This window comes from Bubalus kerabau, chromosome 1 (assembly GCF_029407905.1).
Source record: "Bubalus kerabau isolate K-KA32 ecotype Philippines breed swamp buffalo chromosome 1, PCC_UOA_SB_1v2, whole genome shotgun sequence".
NCBI classification, from domain to species: Eukaryota; Metazoa; Chordata; class Mammalia; order Artiodactyla; family Bovidae; genus Bubalus; species Bubalus kerabau.
Window position 1 is genome coordinate 76,045,885 of NC_073624.1, and position 19,650 is coordinate 76,065,534.

The following is a 19,650-nucleotide window of genomic DNA, read 5'->3' on the forward strand; positions in this document are numbered from 1 at the left end:
CTATTCTGTTCCATTGATCTATATGTTTTTATGCCAATACCACACTGTTTTGATTACTGTAGCTTTGTAGTATTGTCTGAAGTGTGGGAGGGTTATGCCTCCTGCTTTGTTCTTTTTCCTCAGGATTGTTTTACAATTCTGAGTCTTTTATGGTTCCATATAAATTGAATTATTTGCTCTAGTTCTCTGAAAAATGTAATGGGTAATTTGATAGGGATTGTACTGAATCTGTAGATTGCCTTGTATAGTACGGTCATTTTGACATTTTAATTCCTCTAATTCAACAACATGGGATATTTTCCCATTTCTTTATATCGTCTTCAATATCCTTTATTAACGTTTTATAGTTCTCAGTATATAAATCTTTCACCTCCTTGGTCAGGTTTATTGAAGTCATTTTTAATATAAATGGTTAAAAAGCATTTTTCTTAGATTAACTCAAATTTATTCCAGAAAAAAAAAATCAACCAGAGCATCCTTCATTCCCCTAATTGAGAGGCTCTCTCATTAACAACCTATTTTGGGGGGGCTAAAGGGTGGGTGAGGAAGGTGGGGGAGGGATGGCAGTGATGGTGGGGGTCTGGAGCTTCCACAGGAAGAGTTAACTAACAGTTTCTATAGCTGAGATTAAAGTCCTCCTCTTCTGGAGCTATGGCAGGGAAAAGAAGCCTGTCACTATCATCCATTACATTTTCTGTGAGATGCAAAATGAGTCAGTAAACAACAACAGTGCACTTTGTTTCATTATGAAGTTACTATTGTTTGCTATTGACAACCTCAAGCTGAAAAATCAGAACAGTACAAGGACATTTACTAAAACCAGGGCCATGGGATATGGGGTAATTTGAGGCTTAAAACAAAACAAAGCAAAACAGAACACCTATGCCCATGAAGCAAGTACAAAAGTCCAAATCTAGCTCACAAGTGTATCTAGTCTCTGGGAGAAGATATGTTGAATGACATCATGGGTCTGGCTTTTTCCTGCTGTGTAACCAACCCTGGCATAATCCCCAGAACCCAAGATTTAAAAGGCACAAATTCTCCTTGTGCAGCGTTTCAGGACCACAGCAGCTTCTGACAGGAGCACAGGCATGGTGCCCACAGCCCACGGAATGATGTAATCCAGGCTCTCTTGGACTGATGCTGCATCTGGAAAATGGGAAGAAGGGGGTGTAATGATTAACCTCCACCCAGTGTTTTTAATTGCATACCCGAACACATCTCTCCAGCATAGGTGATGTAGTCATTCACAAACTGTATACATGTTATTATACTAATAAATGATGCACATAATAAAACTTCTACAAGTAGAATTTTTAAATACAAATATGTAAAGCAAATTTCTATTTTCTGGCTGTATCTCCATGGGTTGTTTTGAATAATCTCCAGAGGGCACACACCCACCCTGTTCCCAATGAGTGGACCATTGGCCTGGACAGGACAAGTACAGGCTAACATGTACTTTCTTTCAAATCTACAAGTCCCCTGATTAGCAACTATCCGGATGTCTTTGTTAGGAATAGGATGAGGCAACACTTGAAAAAGATATTACATTTTCTCAAGAACAATATTTCTAGAGGCTGTGTACAATGGTGGAAAAGAATTTTCCTGGTATCTAAGCTGTTTGTCATATTGTGGAAAACATTCTGCTCAAAGTTAAAGCCAGTTTGAGAGCAGCCAGTATAACAGATTTAGGGTTATACAAGATTAATCACTGCAGATGGTGATTGCAGCCATGAAATTAAAAGACACTTACTCCTTGGAAGGAAAGTTATGACGAACCTAGATAGCATATTCAAAAGCAGAGACATTACTTTGCCAACAAAGATCCGTTTAGTCAAGGCTATGGTTTTTCCTGTGGTCATGTATGGATGTGAGAGTTGGACTGTGAAGAAGGCTGAGCGCCAAAGAATTCATGCTTTTGAACTGTGATGTTGGAGAAGACTCTTGAGAGTCCCTTGGACTGCAAGGAGATCCAACCAGTCCATTCTAAAGGAGATCAGCCCTGGGATTTCTTTGGAAGGAATGATGCTAAAGTTGAAACTCCAGTACTTTGGCCACCTCATGCGAAGAGTTGACTCATTGGAAAAGACTCTGATGCTGGGAGGGATTGGGGGCAGGAGGAGAAGGGGACGACAGAGGATGAGATGGCTGGATGGCATCACTGACTCGATGGACATGGGTCTGAGTGAACTCTGGGAGTTGGTGATGGACATGGAGGCCTGGCATGCTGTTGTTCATGGGGTCGCGAAGAGTCAGACGCAACTGAACTGAACTGAACTGAACTGAAATGTATATTAAAGCCCAAGATAGGTGCCCATAAATATTGTTAGATCGGATCATAATCACTCATTTATTTATGTATCTTCCATGGCCACTTTTGTGCGGCAATGACACAGTTGAGTAAATACAACAGAGACTGCAGGCCCAGAAAACCTAAAATATTTACTGTCTATCTCTTTACAGAAAAAGTTTGCCAACCTCTGACTGACAGTGATGAAAGGGAAAAGGGGAGGAATATAAAATTATAGATATGAATGCACAGAGAATTCTCCAGTGAGTACATGAATTTATATTTAAAAGACTTTTGAAAAAAATATGAATAGAAATATGAGGGAAAGATTCAGAAGAAGAAGGAAGGAATAATTTTGAGAAGCAGCAAGAAATATATGGAAATGTCAGTGAGGCTAAAAGCCCAGAAGATTCTGAAGCTTGTGAAAAGTATTAACAGCAAGAAAAATGACCCTTATAAGTAAAGGAAACAAGAATGGTGTGTAAGAATGCCACTGGGGTGAATGGTACAATGCTACTGAATAGAGAAAGTTAAGTCAATTACTTAACTCTCTGTTAACCCCTTAAGTATGTTTGTGTCTTTTCTATGAAGATTTATCATCACTTATAAAGAATAAAATTAGTGGTAATAAGAAGAAATGGAGATTAACACAGTAAAATAGTGAAAAATACTCATCTGCTCTTGTTTATTTCCAGGTTTGCGTGAACAATATCTCAAGATACCAAACGATATAATCTCAATCCACCAGGAAGTTATTGGTAATCTTTAGGAGTTGGGAGAGAACTGAAAAAGTGCTTAAAATATAGGGTTAGATTAAAAATCTAAAAAAAAAAAAAAAAGAGAGAGACAGAGAGAGACTGAAAACTATGGGATCAAGAGCTTGCTATGACTCCCAGTAAAACTCTAGAATAAATTGTTGCGCCTTTGAGAACTGAGGAAGGAAAACTGGGATTAGGAAGATAATAGAAAGATAATATTAAGAAAATCACACCAGATAAACCTCATATAAGTTTTAGATAGGATTATAATATATAGGGAGAAGGCAATGGCACCCCACTCCAGTACTCTTGCCTGGAAAATCCCATGGACAGAAGAGCCTGGTAGGCTGCAGTCCATGGGGTCGCGAAGAGTCGACATGACCGAGCGACTTCACTTTCACTTTTCACTCTCATGCATTGGAGAAGGAAATGGCAACCCACTCCAGTGTTCTTGCTTGGAGAATCCCAGGGATGGGGGAGCCTGGGGGGTCTGCCGTCTATGGGGTCACACAGAGTCGGACATGACTGAAGCGACTTAGTAGCAGCAGCAGCAGCAGCATAATATATAGAGTCCTTTGACAGGTTATCTCCAAATATCATTTGTAGAAGATTTAGAAGGGATGATGTTTGCAGTTATTAAGAGGTATCATCAGTGCACTTATGTGTATTTATAATTAAAGTACTTGATTAATGATATTCTCCGATGTGCTGATTAATGAATTAAGGAAATTAATGAATTTCTCATTAATTCAGCATTCATTCATTAATTCTCCAGGATTTATATTACTATCTTATTTCTTTCTCTTTTTTTACCAATTATTTGGTCAAGGGTATTGCTGCATGACACCTAAATTTGCAGAAACTCAGTAACTGCAAGGAATAGCTAGAATGTCTCATGGTAAAGACAAGATCCAAATAAGATCTTCAGTGCCTGCGTGCTAAGTCGCTTCAGTCGTGTCTGACTCTTTGCAAACCCATGGACTGTAGCCCACCAGGGTCCTCTGTCCATGAGATTCTCCAGGCAAGAATACTGGAGTGGGTTGCCATGCCCTTCTCCAAGATCTTCAGAACCTAAAGCAAATCTTATAATTAAATGCCAAACAAAACAAAGCAAAACACGAACAATAAAACCAAAAACAAACAAGCAAAACAAAATTGTGGTTCTCAAAACTAGTTGCACATTAGAGTTAGAGATTTTTATTTAATTGGTTTTGGGTGCAGGCTGAGTATTTTTAACAGGTATTTCAGTTGATTCTAAGTTCAGTCAGAGCTGAGAATCATTTGGAATACACTAACTGTGAAAGATGAGGAGGGAGTGACAAGTGGAATAACCACAGTCCAGTGCAAGTATGGAAATATTTAGAGGATTCTGTCAACTGTAAAATCAATGAAGCAATGGCGAGATGTGACAACCAAAAAAAGCTAAAATGACCATTAATTATAAATATTGAATAGAACTAGGAAATAGTAAAAGTAACTCCCATTTTTTCAGGCAATTACTCTTGTATCAGGCACAGTAAAAAAGACTTCAAGTGCATTATACAGTCATCCTCAATTTGCAGTGGAGAAAACTGAAGTTTAGTGAGGTTAAGGAACTTATCTAAATCACTCATCTAGCATCTAGTGTGGCAAGGGCTTAATGAATGCTATATAGTAGTAAACTGAGGAGGGCCTGGAGAGACTAATTGTATTGGGAATTTAATAGAAAGGGACATCTAAGTGATATTTTAATGAAGAACTGGTGTTGAAGTGAATATAATGAATATAGAAAAATACAAAATTCAAATATTTTCCCAAGATTTTCCATCTAAGAGCTGGAAATATTTGTAGGACCTATGAGAAGAAATGCAGTGGTAGGCAAGAGGGCTCATTTTTTGGAGAAAAATCACTTTGGCTTTTAATAATAATAGGTATTATTTATAAAGTAGCTGTGCCAAGCATTTTACATTCATCTCATACAACCTTAGGTACTATTAGCATTATTCTATTTTAAAGGAGTTGTCCAGATGATGGATTCAGTGCTATATTCGGGATTTGAACCTAGGTCTTTGTAAGTTAGAGCCTACACTCTGAATCAACTGGCTATATGTATAACATATTGAATGTAATGTAACTGTGCAATATCTAAGCAGAAATGTGCCAGAATCATTGGAAATATGGGAGTAGAACACAGACAAAATAATTGATTATATGTTCAGAAAACTAATAGCTTATAAATAGATTTAAGTTATTTTTAACTATTTAATTGAAATATAGTTGATTTAGAATGTGTTAATTTCTTCTGTACAGCAAAGTAATTCAATTATACATATATGTATATAGATTTTTTCATATTCTTTTCCATTATGATTTGTCACAGGATATTGAATATAGTTGGGTTTCCAGGTGGCACTAGTGGTAAAGGATTTGCCTGCCAATGCAGGAGATGCGGATTTGATCCCTGGGTCAGGAAGATCCCCTAGAGTAGGAAATGGCAACCCGCACCAATATTCTTGCCTGAAAAACTCCATGGACAGAGGAGACTGGTAGGCTACAGTCCACGGGGTTGCAAAGAGTCATACACAACTCAGCGACTAAGCACACACGGAATATAGTTCACTGTGCTGTACAGCAGGTCGTTGTTTATTCCCTCTATATATAATAGCTTACATCTGCTAACCTCTCTCCCCCTCTACCTCTCCCCCTTGACAACCACGTTTGTTCTCTGTGAGTCTGTTTCTGTTTTGTAGATGTTCTTTTGTGTTATATTCTAGATTCCACATTAAATGATATCGGGTGGTATTTGTCTTTACTTCACTTAGTATGTCTTTCCTTTATTTCACTAGGTCCGTCCATGTTGCTGCACGTGGCATTATTTCATTCTTTTTATGCCTGAGTAATATTCCATTGTATATACATCTTCTTTATCCATTCATCTGTCAATGGATATTTAGGTTATTGCTGGTGTCTTGGCTATTCTTAACAGTGCTGCTATGAACACAGGAGTGCCTGTATCTTTTTGAGTTACAGTTTTTTCTATGTATATGCCCAGCAGTGGGATTGCTGGATGATATGGCAACTCTCGTGGCTTCCCTTGTGGCTCAGCTGGTAAAGAATCCTTCTACAATTTGGGAGACCTGGGTTTGATCCCTAGGTTGGGAAGATCCCCTGGAGAAGGGAAAGGCTACCCACTCCAGTATTCTGGCCTGGAGAATTCCGTGGACTGTATAGTTCATGGGGCCGCAAAGAGTCAGACACAACTGAGCAACTTTCACACACATGGCAACTCTATAGTTCTTTAATTTTTTAAAATTTTAATTGGAGGCTAATTACTTTACAATATTGTGGTAGGAACTTTGATAATGTTTCCATAGTGGCTTCACCAATTTACATTCCTACCAACAGTGTAGGAGGGTTCCCTTTTTTCCACACCCTCTGGAGCATTTGTTATCTGTAGACATTTTAATGATGCCTGTTCTGACTGTTGTGAGGTGATACTTCATTGTAATTTTGATTTGCATTTCTCTAATAATTAGCAGTGTTGAGCATCTTTTCTTTTGCCTATTGGCAATCTGTAGGTCTTCTTTGGAAAAGTGTCTATGTAGATCTCCTATCCATTTTTCGATTGGGTTGTTTTTGTTGTTGTTGAACTGTATGACCTGTTTGTATATTTTGGAAATTAAGCCCTTATCAGTTGCACCATTTGCAAATATTTTCTCCCAATCTATAGGGTGGGTGCCTTTTCATTTTGTTTATGGTTTCCTTTGCTGTACAATAGTTTGTTAAGTTTGATTAGATTTCATTTGTTTATTTTTGTTTCTACTTCTGTTGCCTTGGGAGACTATACTAAGTAATTTTAAGTGAAGCATTAGCACATAAACATCTTTGTCATAAATACAGTATATAAAATGTATAAAACTATAGGTAGTATCTATCTATAGTTTATAATATATATATGAAATACATACTCTTTTTATACAATTCCTTGCTGCTCCTCTGGAGCAAAAATCTCTTGCTTTTTGTCATGATAATACTGTTATTTTTCTAATGCCTCAAGTCAAACATTGTCTTCTGAGGAACATTCGTGAAAGAAGACTAAAGTTACTTTGACTCTTGTATTCTAAATATGTTTGTTTTTAAATAACTTGGCTTCTGTTTTTATCATTATTTTTGCATATTTACTGAGATGTAATTGACATTTGATAAACATACATTTAAAGTGCATGCTTTGACGAGTTCTGACATATGTATACACATGTGATACATCAATACTGCAATTAAAAAACTTTTTCATCAATTCCAAGACTGTCCTAGAACCCTTAATAATCTGTCCCTGTCTCCACTCTCATTCCTAGGCAACCACTGATCTGCTCTGTGTCCCTACAGATTGGCTTTCAATTTCTAAAATTATATAAAAATAGACTCATAGATTATGTATGTTTTTTTCTCTGACTTATTTCACTCAGAATGATGATTCAGAGACTCATCCATGGGTGTGTATTAATGTTTTGCTCCTCTATCTCTAGGACGTATTCCACTGTATGGATACATCACAATGTGCTTATCTGTTCTCTTGTTGACAAATATTTGGGTTGTTTCCAGTCTGGCATGACAAATAAATCTGGTAAGGAAAAATCATGTTCTTGTCTTTATGTATACATATGCTTTCATTTCTTTTGGGTAGACAGCCAGGAATGGAATACCTGAATTATATGTAGATTATTTTAGCTTATAAGAAACTGTCAAACTGTTCTATACCAGCAGTGCATGAGTTCCTGTTTTGCTATATCCTCGCCAACACTTGGTAAGATCACTCTTTTTGATTTTAACTATTCTGATAAATATGTAATGATGTCTCATGTAGCTTTATCTTTCCCTGATACTAATGATATTGAGCACCTTTTCATTTATTTGTCATCCTGTAGCTTCTTCAGTGAAGTGTCTTTCAAATCTTTCACTTATTTTTAAGCATAGATTTCTGTCTTATTATGGAGTTATGAGTTCTAAATACAAGTCCTTTGTCAAATAAATGTTCTGCAAATATTTTTTCCTGTGTTAAGCTTTGGTTATACTGTTAAAAGTAATAGTTTGCCTCAATCAATAAACATTTTCTTCTAAACCACTTCTAGGTTGCACCATATCTTAAATGTTAATAACTACATCCATTATAACAAAGCTCTCACACTTACAAATTGATGAAAAATTTTATTGCATTCTCCATGAAGTACAAAGAGAGTTACTTGGTCACACAGAAAAGTCTGTTTTTTCCAAAATGATAAAAGCAAAAAATATATTTTATGATTGGCATTTTTTCTAGAAGGTGATATTTTTACCATTTTATCTGATAGTATAAGTAATAATAATGGACTAATTTCACTGTATAAATATTCATTGCTGAGAGAATCTCAGTACCACTTCATTAAATTCGTTTTCACTAAAATTAGTAATTTTCCCCTGCCTCAATTTTATTTTTTCTGATTTTTTTCCAATCCCTGATTCTGTGGGCTCATGATTTCTCTTTAGTCTTTCACACCTTTTCCCCCTCCTCAAATTACAACTTTCACTTGGTAGTAAGCAGATTACCTTTTAAAGTAACAGGACAAGTCATCGTCAGCAAACATCTGTATTTATAGTAAAATGCAGCATTTGCTGAATTCTAGCCCTTTCTTCTGCATCCTTCTGCCAAAACTGATAACCAGCTTTACATTTATAAAGTTCTATTTTTAGTTGTCTGAAAATCCTGGACAGTTCATATCAGAAAATGTTATAATTTTAAAATGTCAGATGATGGTCAATATTACTATAAAAGTCAAAAGTGAAAAAGAAATGGAAGATATTCCAAGTGAAGAAACTTTGTGACTTAATCTTTGTGATTTTATCTAATATGATGCAAATATATTTCTATCTCTAAAAAAGTAAGTCCTTCACAGAATGACAACTAAATTTGATCTAGAATGCCACTAAAAATTAAGAACTTCTATCAGTTATATAGAAGACAGTAGATTATAGGAAAAACTCTAGTTTTGGGGGTGTTTTCAATCAAATGGAAATAAATCTTAAGTGTTGTATAGCATTTACTTCCTTTTGCATCTAAGTTGAGTTCAGTACTGACAAATGATCTGTAATAGGAAGCATTTTATATCTGTTCATTTGTGTGCAAAGCTGTCTATACTGAAACACAAATCAGAATTGCCCTTTACCTCCCTTATTAACATATCAGCTTTGACATTCAACAGTTCTATTTCAAAAATTAATAACTAGTTGAAAAAATAGCTCTATTTTCCTTAGTTCCTTTAACTCAGTTTACAGTAAATGTAAGAAGTACAGAACTCAATTTACAGCAAATGTATGATGTAAGTACAGTTCACATTTACTTGGCATAAGGCTGTACTAAGATAAATATCAACTAAACTTCTCTACCAAGACTCTCTTCTTCCACATCACCAGTTCAGCATTCAGTTCAGAAAAAAAATTAGCAATGGAACAATGATTGCCAAAATATGTTTTATGGTACTCTTTCCCTTGAGATGGTAATAGGCAGGACCTTAAGAAAGTCTATGCTTGAGTATATCAGGTGGCTGCAGACTTTTATTTGTCAGCCTGGGCTACCATAACAAAATTCCATAGAGCTCTCTTTCTAGTTTGCAGGTTACTACCTTCTTTCTGTGTCTTCATATGGCAGAGAGAGGGCACTCAAGCCAACTTACCAATACTTTGGAGGGAGTTGTTTAGTTTGCCCATTGGAGACACACACATCCTTGACACACTAAATGGAGGGCACTGGAAGGATAATGGTAACAAAGTCACTTCTATAAGGGGTGACTGCCACCCACCCTTGATGGGTATCTTTAAAAATAAGAGGGAATGCTGCTGCTATAACACAATAACCCTCTCTAGCCTCCATTTCTCTTCTGCCCTACTCAAATAGGTATAGATTAATAGGTGGCCAACCAAAGGATGAATAATCTGAAGCTTTGGGGTACCTATATGAACTGTTTCTTGTTTTGTTTTCCGATTACTGCTTTCTGATGCATTCTGTCAAATATTTTCCTTCCTCTGGAATAACACCTTGGGCAAACCTCAAAGCTTTCCAAGTCCTTCTCTTCATACAGAGAGACTCATTTTCTCTGAGTGGGTTTCTTTTGTTTGTTTTCTTATTTGGGTTTTTCTTTTTCTTTTTTCTTTTTGAGTGGGAAGAGGAGGAAAGACCCATCACTCTGTAAACTAATAACCACATTTCTCCTTGAATCCTCTCTTCCCAAGGTGGTCCTGATATAGACAGGAGGGTATGTCTGGCACAGCGTAGACACTCAATAAATGAGAAACAAGCTAAACTACTACTGGTTTATATTTGAAGAACCTCCCAACAGCTAGAAAGACCCCATTTATTTAAAAATCAAATTTCTTGCCTCAGTTTTGCATTATAACCACTAACCAAGAAGAAAATTCTAAGAAGATAGGCTTATCTAGACTTATTTTCTTTTGCACTTATTATTAATTTAGCATTTACAGATTCTGAAAGCAAAACATTTTCCCACTATTGAGTGACAAGCTATACTCAGTGACATACAAATCAAACCTCTAAGTGGTCAAGAATACAAAATAAAATTAAGTACTATTGAGTGTCTACTATGAATTTGTTACAGGGTTAAGAACTTGAACAGAGCAGAAGTGATTTAAACTTGGTATAAACTCTAAGGAACTTACACTGTAGTTGGAGGCTAGCATATAAACATGATGATTGGTTCAAGACCTTAGAAAGGGAGACAGGGGAGATGAGAGGCATTCCAGTATAGACGTTTGGAGGCATGGGTTCTGAAGCAACACTGCCTGAGTTTTAATCCTGATTGCTCTTTACTGCTATCTCTGGAAAGTTTCTTAACCTCTCTGTGTCTCTCATACTTAAAAAGCAGAATTCCTGAGCAATTCCTATATTATAATAGAAGGAGAAAGATCAGAAAGGATTAGGGACAGATGAAGGAAGTCACTGATTGCAAACATTTGGACTTTATTCAGTAGCAGAGACCCAGGGAACTTAGAAAATTGGTGAGGAGCACCACAAAAACAAAGTTTTGGCAAACTCTAAACTGGTTATGTAGGATGGTTTGGGATAGGGACAAGACAGAGAATATAGTAATAATAATAGTCAACTTTTATAAGATGCTTTGCATGACCTTTGCAAGTGCAAAAAAATGCTATTATGTTCGGACAATGTGCTGAACACTTTATATGGGATATTTCTATGGACTGAATTCTGCCCCTCTTCAAATTCATATGTTGAAGCCCTAACCTCCAGTATGACAGTATTTGGAGACAGGGCATTTAAAGAGGTAATTAAGGTTAAATGAAGACACAATTAGGGTTAAATGAGGATAAAAAGTGGGGCCCTATGATTCGTGTCCATATGACAAAGAGACAGGAGGATGTGGGTGCATAGAGAAAAGGCTAGGTGAGGCCACAGTGAGAAGGTGGCTGTCTACAAGCCAAGGCCTCAGGAGAAACCAACCTTACTGGCTCACTGACCTTGGACTTACAGCCTCTGCAACTGTTGCGAAAATAAATTTCTCTTGTTTAAGTCACCCAATTTTGCTATGGCAATTCTGGCAGACTAAGACAATGGCTCATCTGACTCTTAACCAGCCCCATGGAGAAATAGTCTGTCCATCATTGTGTCACCATTGAAGAAACAGAGGCTCAGAGAGCTTAAAATGAATTGCCTAAGACAGTTAATAAGTAGCAGTAAACAGAATTTAAATTTAAGCTGTCTTACTACAAATATAGTTCAGTTGTAAATTGATAAATGAAAGTATTTATACACACAAAAGGCAGATACATGACTTATTAGATTTATTAGACTTATTAGATTCGGGCTAAAAAAAGGGAGGGTTATCACTAAATTATTGAGATTTTAGGCCTTGGGGTTCACACAAGTTAAATGAGTAGCTTGTGTGTGATGTGTGGTGTGTGTATAGTTTATATTAAATACTCTGAAAAGGTTGTTTAGAGCAGAAAGGAATTATGGCTTAAGTACTCATGGACCAGCAGACTTGGGTAAAATAAGGGAAGAGATATGGCACTACTGCGGAGGAAAACAGTATTAAAGAATACAAAATGGTAAACAAGTAATGAGATGACATTTAAATGTGAATGATGAGAACAGATAATGTTTCATCTATTTTGTTATTGCCTATAACTATGTCTGTCTTTTCTAAGACCCTGAATTAACATTTGGTGATATAGGAAAGAACGGTAGAGAAATGTTGAGATTTAACACTTGGAAGAAGCCATTTTTTTCTCCCAACAGGAGCAATAACAGATTGAGACTGAATTTTCCTCGTCTCTTAACTAGGCTTTCTCTTTTTTGTAGGAAGGCCTTTTAGCTAGCTTCAGCTCGAATGAAGGCGATAAAAACTTGGCCACCTTCGCACGTGATTTGGTATCCGATACCCGATTGCTGTCTGTGTATGTTTTAAGGAACAATGAAATAGCTGCAGGATTGTCAATTCCACAAACGCTGCACACAGAGGGCAACTGTTTAGTAATTCTAAACAAAAGGAGTAAGCCCCAAATACAATCATCGGTCATGGTCGTTGGTTTTATTACGTCCTTCTAGCTTTAGGGGTCTGGTTCTTCAATGCACGTCGAGAGACCCAGCAGAAGCACTGGTTGCTTTCTGACAATGAGGCAACTATCCCATTCCTGGATTAGTGCTAGAAGTCGCTACTAGGCCTCCGCCAACAACATCAACTCAGCCGCAATGCGCCTGCCCAGACCGCAGCAGCGTAGCTCTGCATACACCCCATAACACCAAAAACAACTGTACGAGAAAATTCGAATCTGCGGGAGCAACCTCGCCCCCAACGCTCAAGGTTTTAGCCAGCACGGCTGCCTTGCCAGACTACAAATCCCAGCATTCACTCCTCACACAGGAACCAATAAGGAAGCTACAAATTTCTTCAGCCAATCATACCCTAACCCAGTATAACATGCCGACTGAATTCTGGGGTTTGTGGTTTTCACGTGGCAACATTACACCATCGTGTTTAAGGCGATGTAGGCCCCGCGTCCGATTCCAAACGAAAGCTCCTTCTAATAATTATTCTGTTGGTGCCCCAGGCTAACCTGTTAATTCGTTTTATTCCCAGGCCTTGTGCGCCTTAAAAATCGTAAACTTTTTTTTCTTACTGTCGTACAGGAAACAAGATTTTTCGGATGAAGGCATCCTCATCCCACTGGCTACCCGGTCCTTTAACCGTCGCTTTTAAGTCTCGCGAGATCAGCTCCTTTGGTTGTAGGCAGGCCTCTGAAGGGCGGATCACGTGTAGATTGACATGGGCCTCAGCCAACAGGATTGCCCTTTATCTGGCGTCTCCACAGCGTGCGTGGGGAGACCTCCGTGAACCCTGACCTTAGCTTTCCGTAGCGTCCCGCGTCTACCGTGCCCGCCCCCGGAGCGAAGGAGGCGGGTTTTGGCCTCTTGCCCTAGGGAACGAGTGCGGAGGGAGTGGAAGTGTCCAACTCTTCGGAGAGGCCCTGCTCTACTCCACGCTGCTCATGAGCCCGTTCTCCGGCGAGCAGCGCCGTCGTTAGGCCGGCCCCTTAGCCTCTGCTTCCCCCGGGTCAGGCCCACGCCTTGCCGGGGAGGGGGCAGCCTGTCGAGGCGCCTCCCTACTCAGCGTCTGCGTCGCGCTGCGACCCTGGAAGCGGGAGCTGCCGCGAGCGAGAGGAGGAGCCCCAGCGGCGGCGGGCAGCAGCACCAGCAACGCCGGCGGGCGGGATTGAGGCCGTCAACATGGCGAGCGCCTCGTACCACATCTCCAATTTGCTGGAAAAAATGACATCCAGCGACAAGGACTTCAGGTGAGGCCGAAATCCGACCCTCAGTCCGCCTCGGCGGGCGTCCCCCATCCGCGGCCCCGGCCCTCACACAGGCCTTGCCCCACCCCTTTGGCCTTAACTGGTTCCTCGGCTTTCCCGACGCCTCCAGGCCACCCTTCGCTCCCCGATCCCAGCAGGCCCCTTTCCTCGCCCACCTAACCCCCTCCCCCCGTTATTTCCTCTAGGCCGTTGCCCACCTCCGGTCATAGGCCCCTTCTGCGTCCCCCCACCGCATGCTCTGCCCTCCCAGGACGTGAATTCGCGTCCTAGGTAGCGTGAAGGGGCGAGATCACCTACCACTGTGGGCAAGGGAGTCACTCTAGGCTTGGAGACGTGGAGGCCAGGCCTACTCGCCGGCCTGCCCGAGGCGCTAGGCCTCCCTGCTCGTGGGGCCCGAGCTGCTGCTGCTGCCCACGCGGGGTCCCAGCTGCGTCTCCTTTACCGCAGATGTGAGCAGGCCTAGGTGCATTCTGCTTGAACGATTTGCTTTTCCTCCCAAGTCTTCGGGGTTGTGTTATAAACTTTTCTTTGGATTATCCCTTTAGTGAAGGTGGTAAGAAGGTGGACGGGGTGCCAGGATGGTGGAAACTTGACTCCTAGAGTTTTCCCGCCAGCATCTCTTGTCATTTTTCTTTGGCAGGTAAAAACCCAAGCAGGAACTCAGGGTTTCAGTCCTATTTCCTTTTATTCAAAATTACTGCCAGAAAGGTGAATTGCTGAACCTTAAAGAAAAAAGTACTGGGAACAAATGAATCTTATTGAAAGGAGTTTTCTAATATGGGGGCGGTGAATATGAAGGTTTGTTATAAAGTTCTGTTCCTGGAGACTTGTGCTGTTGGTTCCAGACCTTGGTCACATGCATATTGAAGAATTGTTATATTTTCACAGATTATCTTGGATTTTTTCTCTTTTCTTTTTTGCACAGTAGTAATTGCTACATTCCTTGCTTCCCGCCTTCTAGTCCATCACGAATTAAATTTAAATAAGCTCCCGATCTGAAGCGGATTTTTATATTTTTTGATACTGGTTTGTTCTCTAGTGGTTGTATTTTCTGTGCATTTTAAAGGGAAGAACAAATAGTCTTCAATTTGAATTTTGGTCGAAGGGTTTTTTTTTTTTTCCAATATGAACAGTACGTTTTAAAACCTGAAAACACACCCAAACCTTAGGTCCTGGGGGAAAATTTTTCTGTTTGTTAAAGAATCATGAAAAAATGTAATAATCATGTTGCTAGTTAAATTGATATGTTGGTATATTAAGATAGCCAATTAAATACATTTTGGTATTGTGGCTTCAAAGCCAAGAATGATTTTCAAAAAGTTTTGCTACCTAGGGAGTTTTTAAGTATTGCATTCAAAACTTTTAAAATTAGTTAAAAGTTGCTCATAATAAATATTTTAGTGTTTTGGGAAGAGACGATTATTTGGGGTATTTTTAGGTTTGTGAGTTTTAGGGTGAAGATAAAAATTATTGGGGGAAATAAAAGTTGTTTGTTCCTTAAAAGATTAGAATGTTGTTTCCTTTTGGAGCTTTGCTTGCTTTCAGTGCAAGCCACTGAAAATACAGAAATCAAGTCATGTGATAATACTGTATATGTGATTATTGACCGAAGCCTCCTTACATTTTTTGTAAAAGAAAGTAATACATATATGCTTGAGGGTTTTTTTTTTTTTTACAAATTATATGGAAGAGTAATACTCAGTGTGGAACTTGATAAGGATTATCTACCAGTTTGGGCTTGAATAAATCAAAACGTTGCTTGGAGGATTACTTAATCTTCTAAAAATGATATATTTCTAATACTTGGTGAATATTATAGAAGATATGCCTAGGAATAGTAAGTGCCTTTCAGTAATTTGTCATAAAGATATTCTTAATAACTATTTTTAAGACCTGTAATACGCTCACACCCTTTAGTAATAGACAAGACTTTGAAACCAAAGCACTATGTATGTTAAATAACTGACATGTAAGAGATTGATTAAAACAGCATTTGCGGTCAAGTACAAGATTTTTCTGTATTTGAATACATGTGTTCTATTTTAAAATGCTTTCTAATTTCTCTTTAGAAATTTATATACTTGTTTATTTTGCTGGAAATATCACAGTTGTAGTCACGTTTTAAAATACCTAATGCTAGAAGGATCTTGAGGACACGATTAATTAACATTATAGAAAATCTTAACGTATGCAGACTACTTTACCTTGTGCAAGGGGAAAAGAAAACAGTACATCCAAAAGGAAAAAAAAATCATTTTCCTCATGGTGGAATCCAAAGAGAATATGACTACTAGTCACAAATATAGGTTCTAGTCCTGTAGGATTCTTCGTTGTAAACTGTCTGATATCTTGGGCAGGCTACTTTGAGATTAAATTTTTACTTTTGAGAGACTTGGATATGGATGATTACAAAAGGTTCCTTACAGGCCCAGATTTTCAGGTCTCTGAATAACTACATAGTTTTTTAATGTGAAGGGGGTAAATAAATGGATGCAGGCTTCTAAATTTTAGAATCTTTTTGTTGTTGTTGTTGTAGGACTTAAATTATAGGCTCAAGTTTATTGGGAGAGAAAACCAAAACCTAGTGTCCTTTTTCTTTCATGTTTTAGCATTCTGTATTCTTTGAAGATGGGATAATAAGGCTTGCTGCTGCTACTGCTAAGTCACTTCAGTCGTGTCCGACTCTGTGTGACCCCATAGACGGCAGCCACCAGGCTCCCCCGTCCCTGGGGTTCTCCAGGCAAGAACACTGGAGTGGGTGCTTGGTGATTCTGTAGATAACAGAATGAAAACTTTAATATGCACAAATAAAGCAAATGCTTCATTTATAAATACTAATCCTGAATATTCAGTGGGTTGAGGTAACTAATGGTATTCTGCTTTTATTTTCATGTACTTCACCACCAACTGAATTAAAGCATTCCAGGGAATCAAAAGCTAAACAAATTTTTTTACCATTGTTTTATCTCTCTGTGCATAATAGTTAATACTTACTGTGGACTTTATACACTTGATCCTTACAACTTTAATAAAGTAGACACAAGCAGTCTCTGTTACAGTTGAGGAAACTTCAATCTGGCAATAAGTGCTTGCCCAAGGGCAGTTTGACAGCAGCAGATCTAGGATTTCCAGATAGCCTCAGGGCATAAACTCTCAACTACCATACTCTACTTCACCAAGGTTTTTTACCAGGGGACGTTAAGAATAAGACCTTAAATTTCAGTTCTGAGTTAGGCTTGTGGAATATTTTGTGCTAGAAGACACTTTAAATTCCCTAAGAGGGACTCCAAAAAGTTGAAGATCAGTGCTTGCCTTCAGTATTGTCTGCATGCTTGTTGAATGGTTAAGACATTTGTAAAAAGATAATTAACCCAGGGCTGTATGTAGTTTTCAGACCTAAGTGGCAGAGAACATGAAAGCAAGGAGATTCACGTGCAAGGTGTGATCTGAGTTAGGTCTTGAAGTTCTAGTTAGAGAATATGAGTACAGGTGTGAGGGCACTGAGTTAGGTCTTGAAGTTCTAGTTAGAGAATATGAGTACAGGTGTGAGAGCATTCTATACAAAGCACCACTCAGGGAGAGAGTATAAATAATCTTGTTAGACATGGCAGGGACCTTTTCTTATTGAACTGAATCCTCTACTTAATTTAGGGCCTTGGTCCTGGGAGTTCTCAATAGATAACTTGTTTTAGTTGATTTCCAGAGTTAAGAAAAAAAAACATAAGGATTGGGAAAGTGTCTTTAAGAAATCATTGTAAAATCTATCCAAATTATTTGATGCGATCTTAAAATAATTCACTGCATTGTAGAATTTCCCAGCTTGATAATGGTTTGTCACCAAATTAATTTATATATTTTGACTATTGGAAAACATTTGCCCTTGAAATTAAGATGCTAATAAAAATATTAGGCCTGTTATGGAATCATCAGCTTTCAGAGTTGGAAGGGACCTTACAGATCCCATAATAGCTGAAAGTACTGTGTGGGCATTTACAGTAATGTGTTACGGGAAGATTGAGGGCAGGAGGAGAAGCGGGCAGCAAAGGATGAAATGTTGGATAGCATGACTGACTCAGTGGACATGAGTTTGAGCAAACTCCAGGAGATAGTAAAGGACAGGGAAGCCTGGTGTGCTACAGTCCATGGCGTCACAAAGATCAAACATAACTGAGCAACTAAATGACAACCATTATAACAGGAGAGGCTCTTTTGCTTGTGCTTGAAGAAAAGTAGGTTTGATCAGAAGAAATAGATTTGTAGAGATTTAAGAAGGTGACTTCTGAGTATTTTCTAAGTACTTTGCCTGTTGATGGCAGTAATTTACATGATTTCACTTAATGTGAGGGAGGTGTGGATGCAGGTACTGCTAACACTCATAATCAGCAATAGTTAGGTCTCACCACTGAAAAAGAGGAGAAAGGGACCTCATTGAGGAAACTGGGAAGAAGAAAGATAGCTAAAAATTAGTTTTATTTACATGAACAATATTAAGACTGTCCCAAGTTGATTGATGACTAAGAAGAAATGAGAAAAAGTGAGATAGCGGTGGGGTGTGTATGAAATCTTTGAAAGGTAATTTGTTCATTGGGAAATGCAGTTTGCCAATAGCCTTTAAATCTCTGTTGGAAGCAAGGGTAAAATTTAAAATTGTGTTTGTGTATTAGAAGTGTTGTGAAAACCACTCACTGTACAGTACAGAGTATCTCTTTCTACCATTATTTCTGCCTCTCCGCATTGGATTTATTTACGATGAGTAAGTTTACTCCTCCGGGAACTTTTAGTTCAGTAGAATAAGCCAAATATGTTAAGTTGCAGTCTCTGTCTAGCTTATAACTTTTTGTGCAGAGCCTTGGCACAGTTTCTAATGATGGTAGCACCAAAATATTTGAGTAAATGAGGTGCCACTGCCTGTAGGTTAATCCACCTGGGACTCCCATAGAAGTCTGCTTGTTAACAACTTCCTCCTCTCCCACCTTAAAACTTATTTTTTCTTATTTTGTCTTGTTAATGTTACCATCCACCAAATGTCCCATTTGGAACCCTTGATATCACCCTTTCTTCTTTACTTTAGTTCCCTGATGAGTATTTCTCAAATTAGTCTCCTTATCTCAGGCCTCTTTTTAATGCAGTATGTTGGTAGTTCTTCCATTAGAATTTTCTTCCTAAATATCACAGCTGATCATTGCCTTCTGCACCAATTCCCATAGACGAGATAAACTCATGAGAGGTTGCCCACCTAAGCTGACTGAAATTACTCTCCCTCAAATCGCTAACAGTCTCCAGGTAACTTAGTGGGTGGTTTCTTTGCTCTTTTTATTTCGTATGTAAACACTTTACCATTTTTTCCTTCTTGAAATTTTCATATGTATAGGTGTCCCTCCCATGGGTTGGGTTTGTTACCATTTGTCTCAGTAAGAGGTTGTTATTACCTATTTGGATAATTTTGGGAAGGTCTAAGGAGGCAGGGGTTTGTTTGCTTTAGAGTGGATGTTGTCAGAAAGGGGCAATTCGATCACTTGACATCTTAATAAATGTTATAAGGAGGCTTGGTAAAGCAAGGGAACAGCTATTGTAAAGCAGAAGTTGCAGTCACTCTTTTAGTTAGGAGGATGTTTGGTGTTTTGTGTTGCTAAGTGAACTTACCTGAAATGGATGTTCTGTGTGATTATATATAGGAAAACAATATCCTTTCACTGTAAGATAAGATCTGTTGATCTGTTTGGATTATTCATTTGGATATTG

At 38.5% G+C, this 19,650-nt stretch overlaps 1 protein-coding gene and 1 long non-coding RNA gene across 3 annotated transcripts in view; one reads left to right on the forward strand and one right to left on the reverse strand.

Annotated features, from left to right (window-relative positions):
• Positions 1 to 380: 380 nt before the first annotated feature.
• Positions 381 to 13,292, reverse strand: LOC129651214 (uncharacterized). The gene is made up of 2 exons (XR_008714073.1): positions 13,153 to 13,292; positions 381 to 1,149 (listed from the first exon to the last, which is right to left on the reverse strand). It is a non-coding gene; the product is annotated as an uncharacterized LOC129651214 (long non-coding RNA).
• Positions 13,293 to 13,757: 465 nt separating this feature from the next.
• CAND1 (cullin associated and neddylation dissociated 1) overlaps positions 13,758 to 19,650 on the forward strand; it is a 33,100-nt gene continuing 27,207 nt past the window's right edge. Inside the window, exon 1 of one of the 2 annotated variants that reach the window (XM_055579894.1) lies at positions 13,758 to 13,890. In XM_055579894.1, coding sequence (XP_055435869.1) covers positions 13,823 to 13,890 — 68 coding nt within the window. In that variant the 5' untranslated portion in view covers positions 13,758 to 13,822. Of the gene's footprint in view, positions 13,891 to 14,429; positions 14,549 to 19,650 lie in introns of those variants that run through there. The other variant, XM_055579900.1, reaches the window with a different exon arrangement.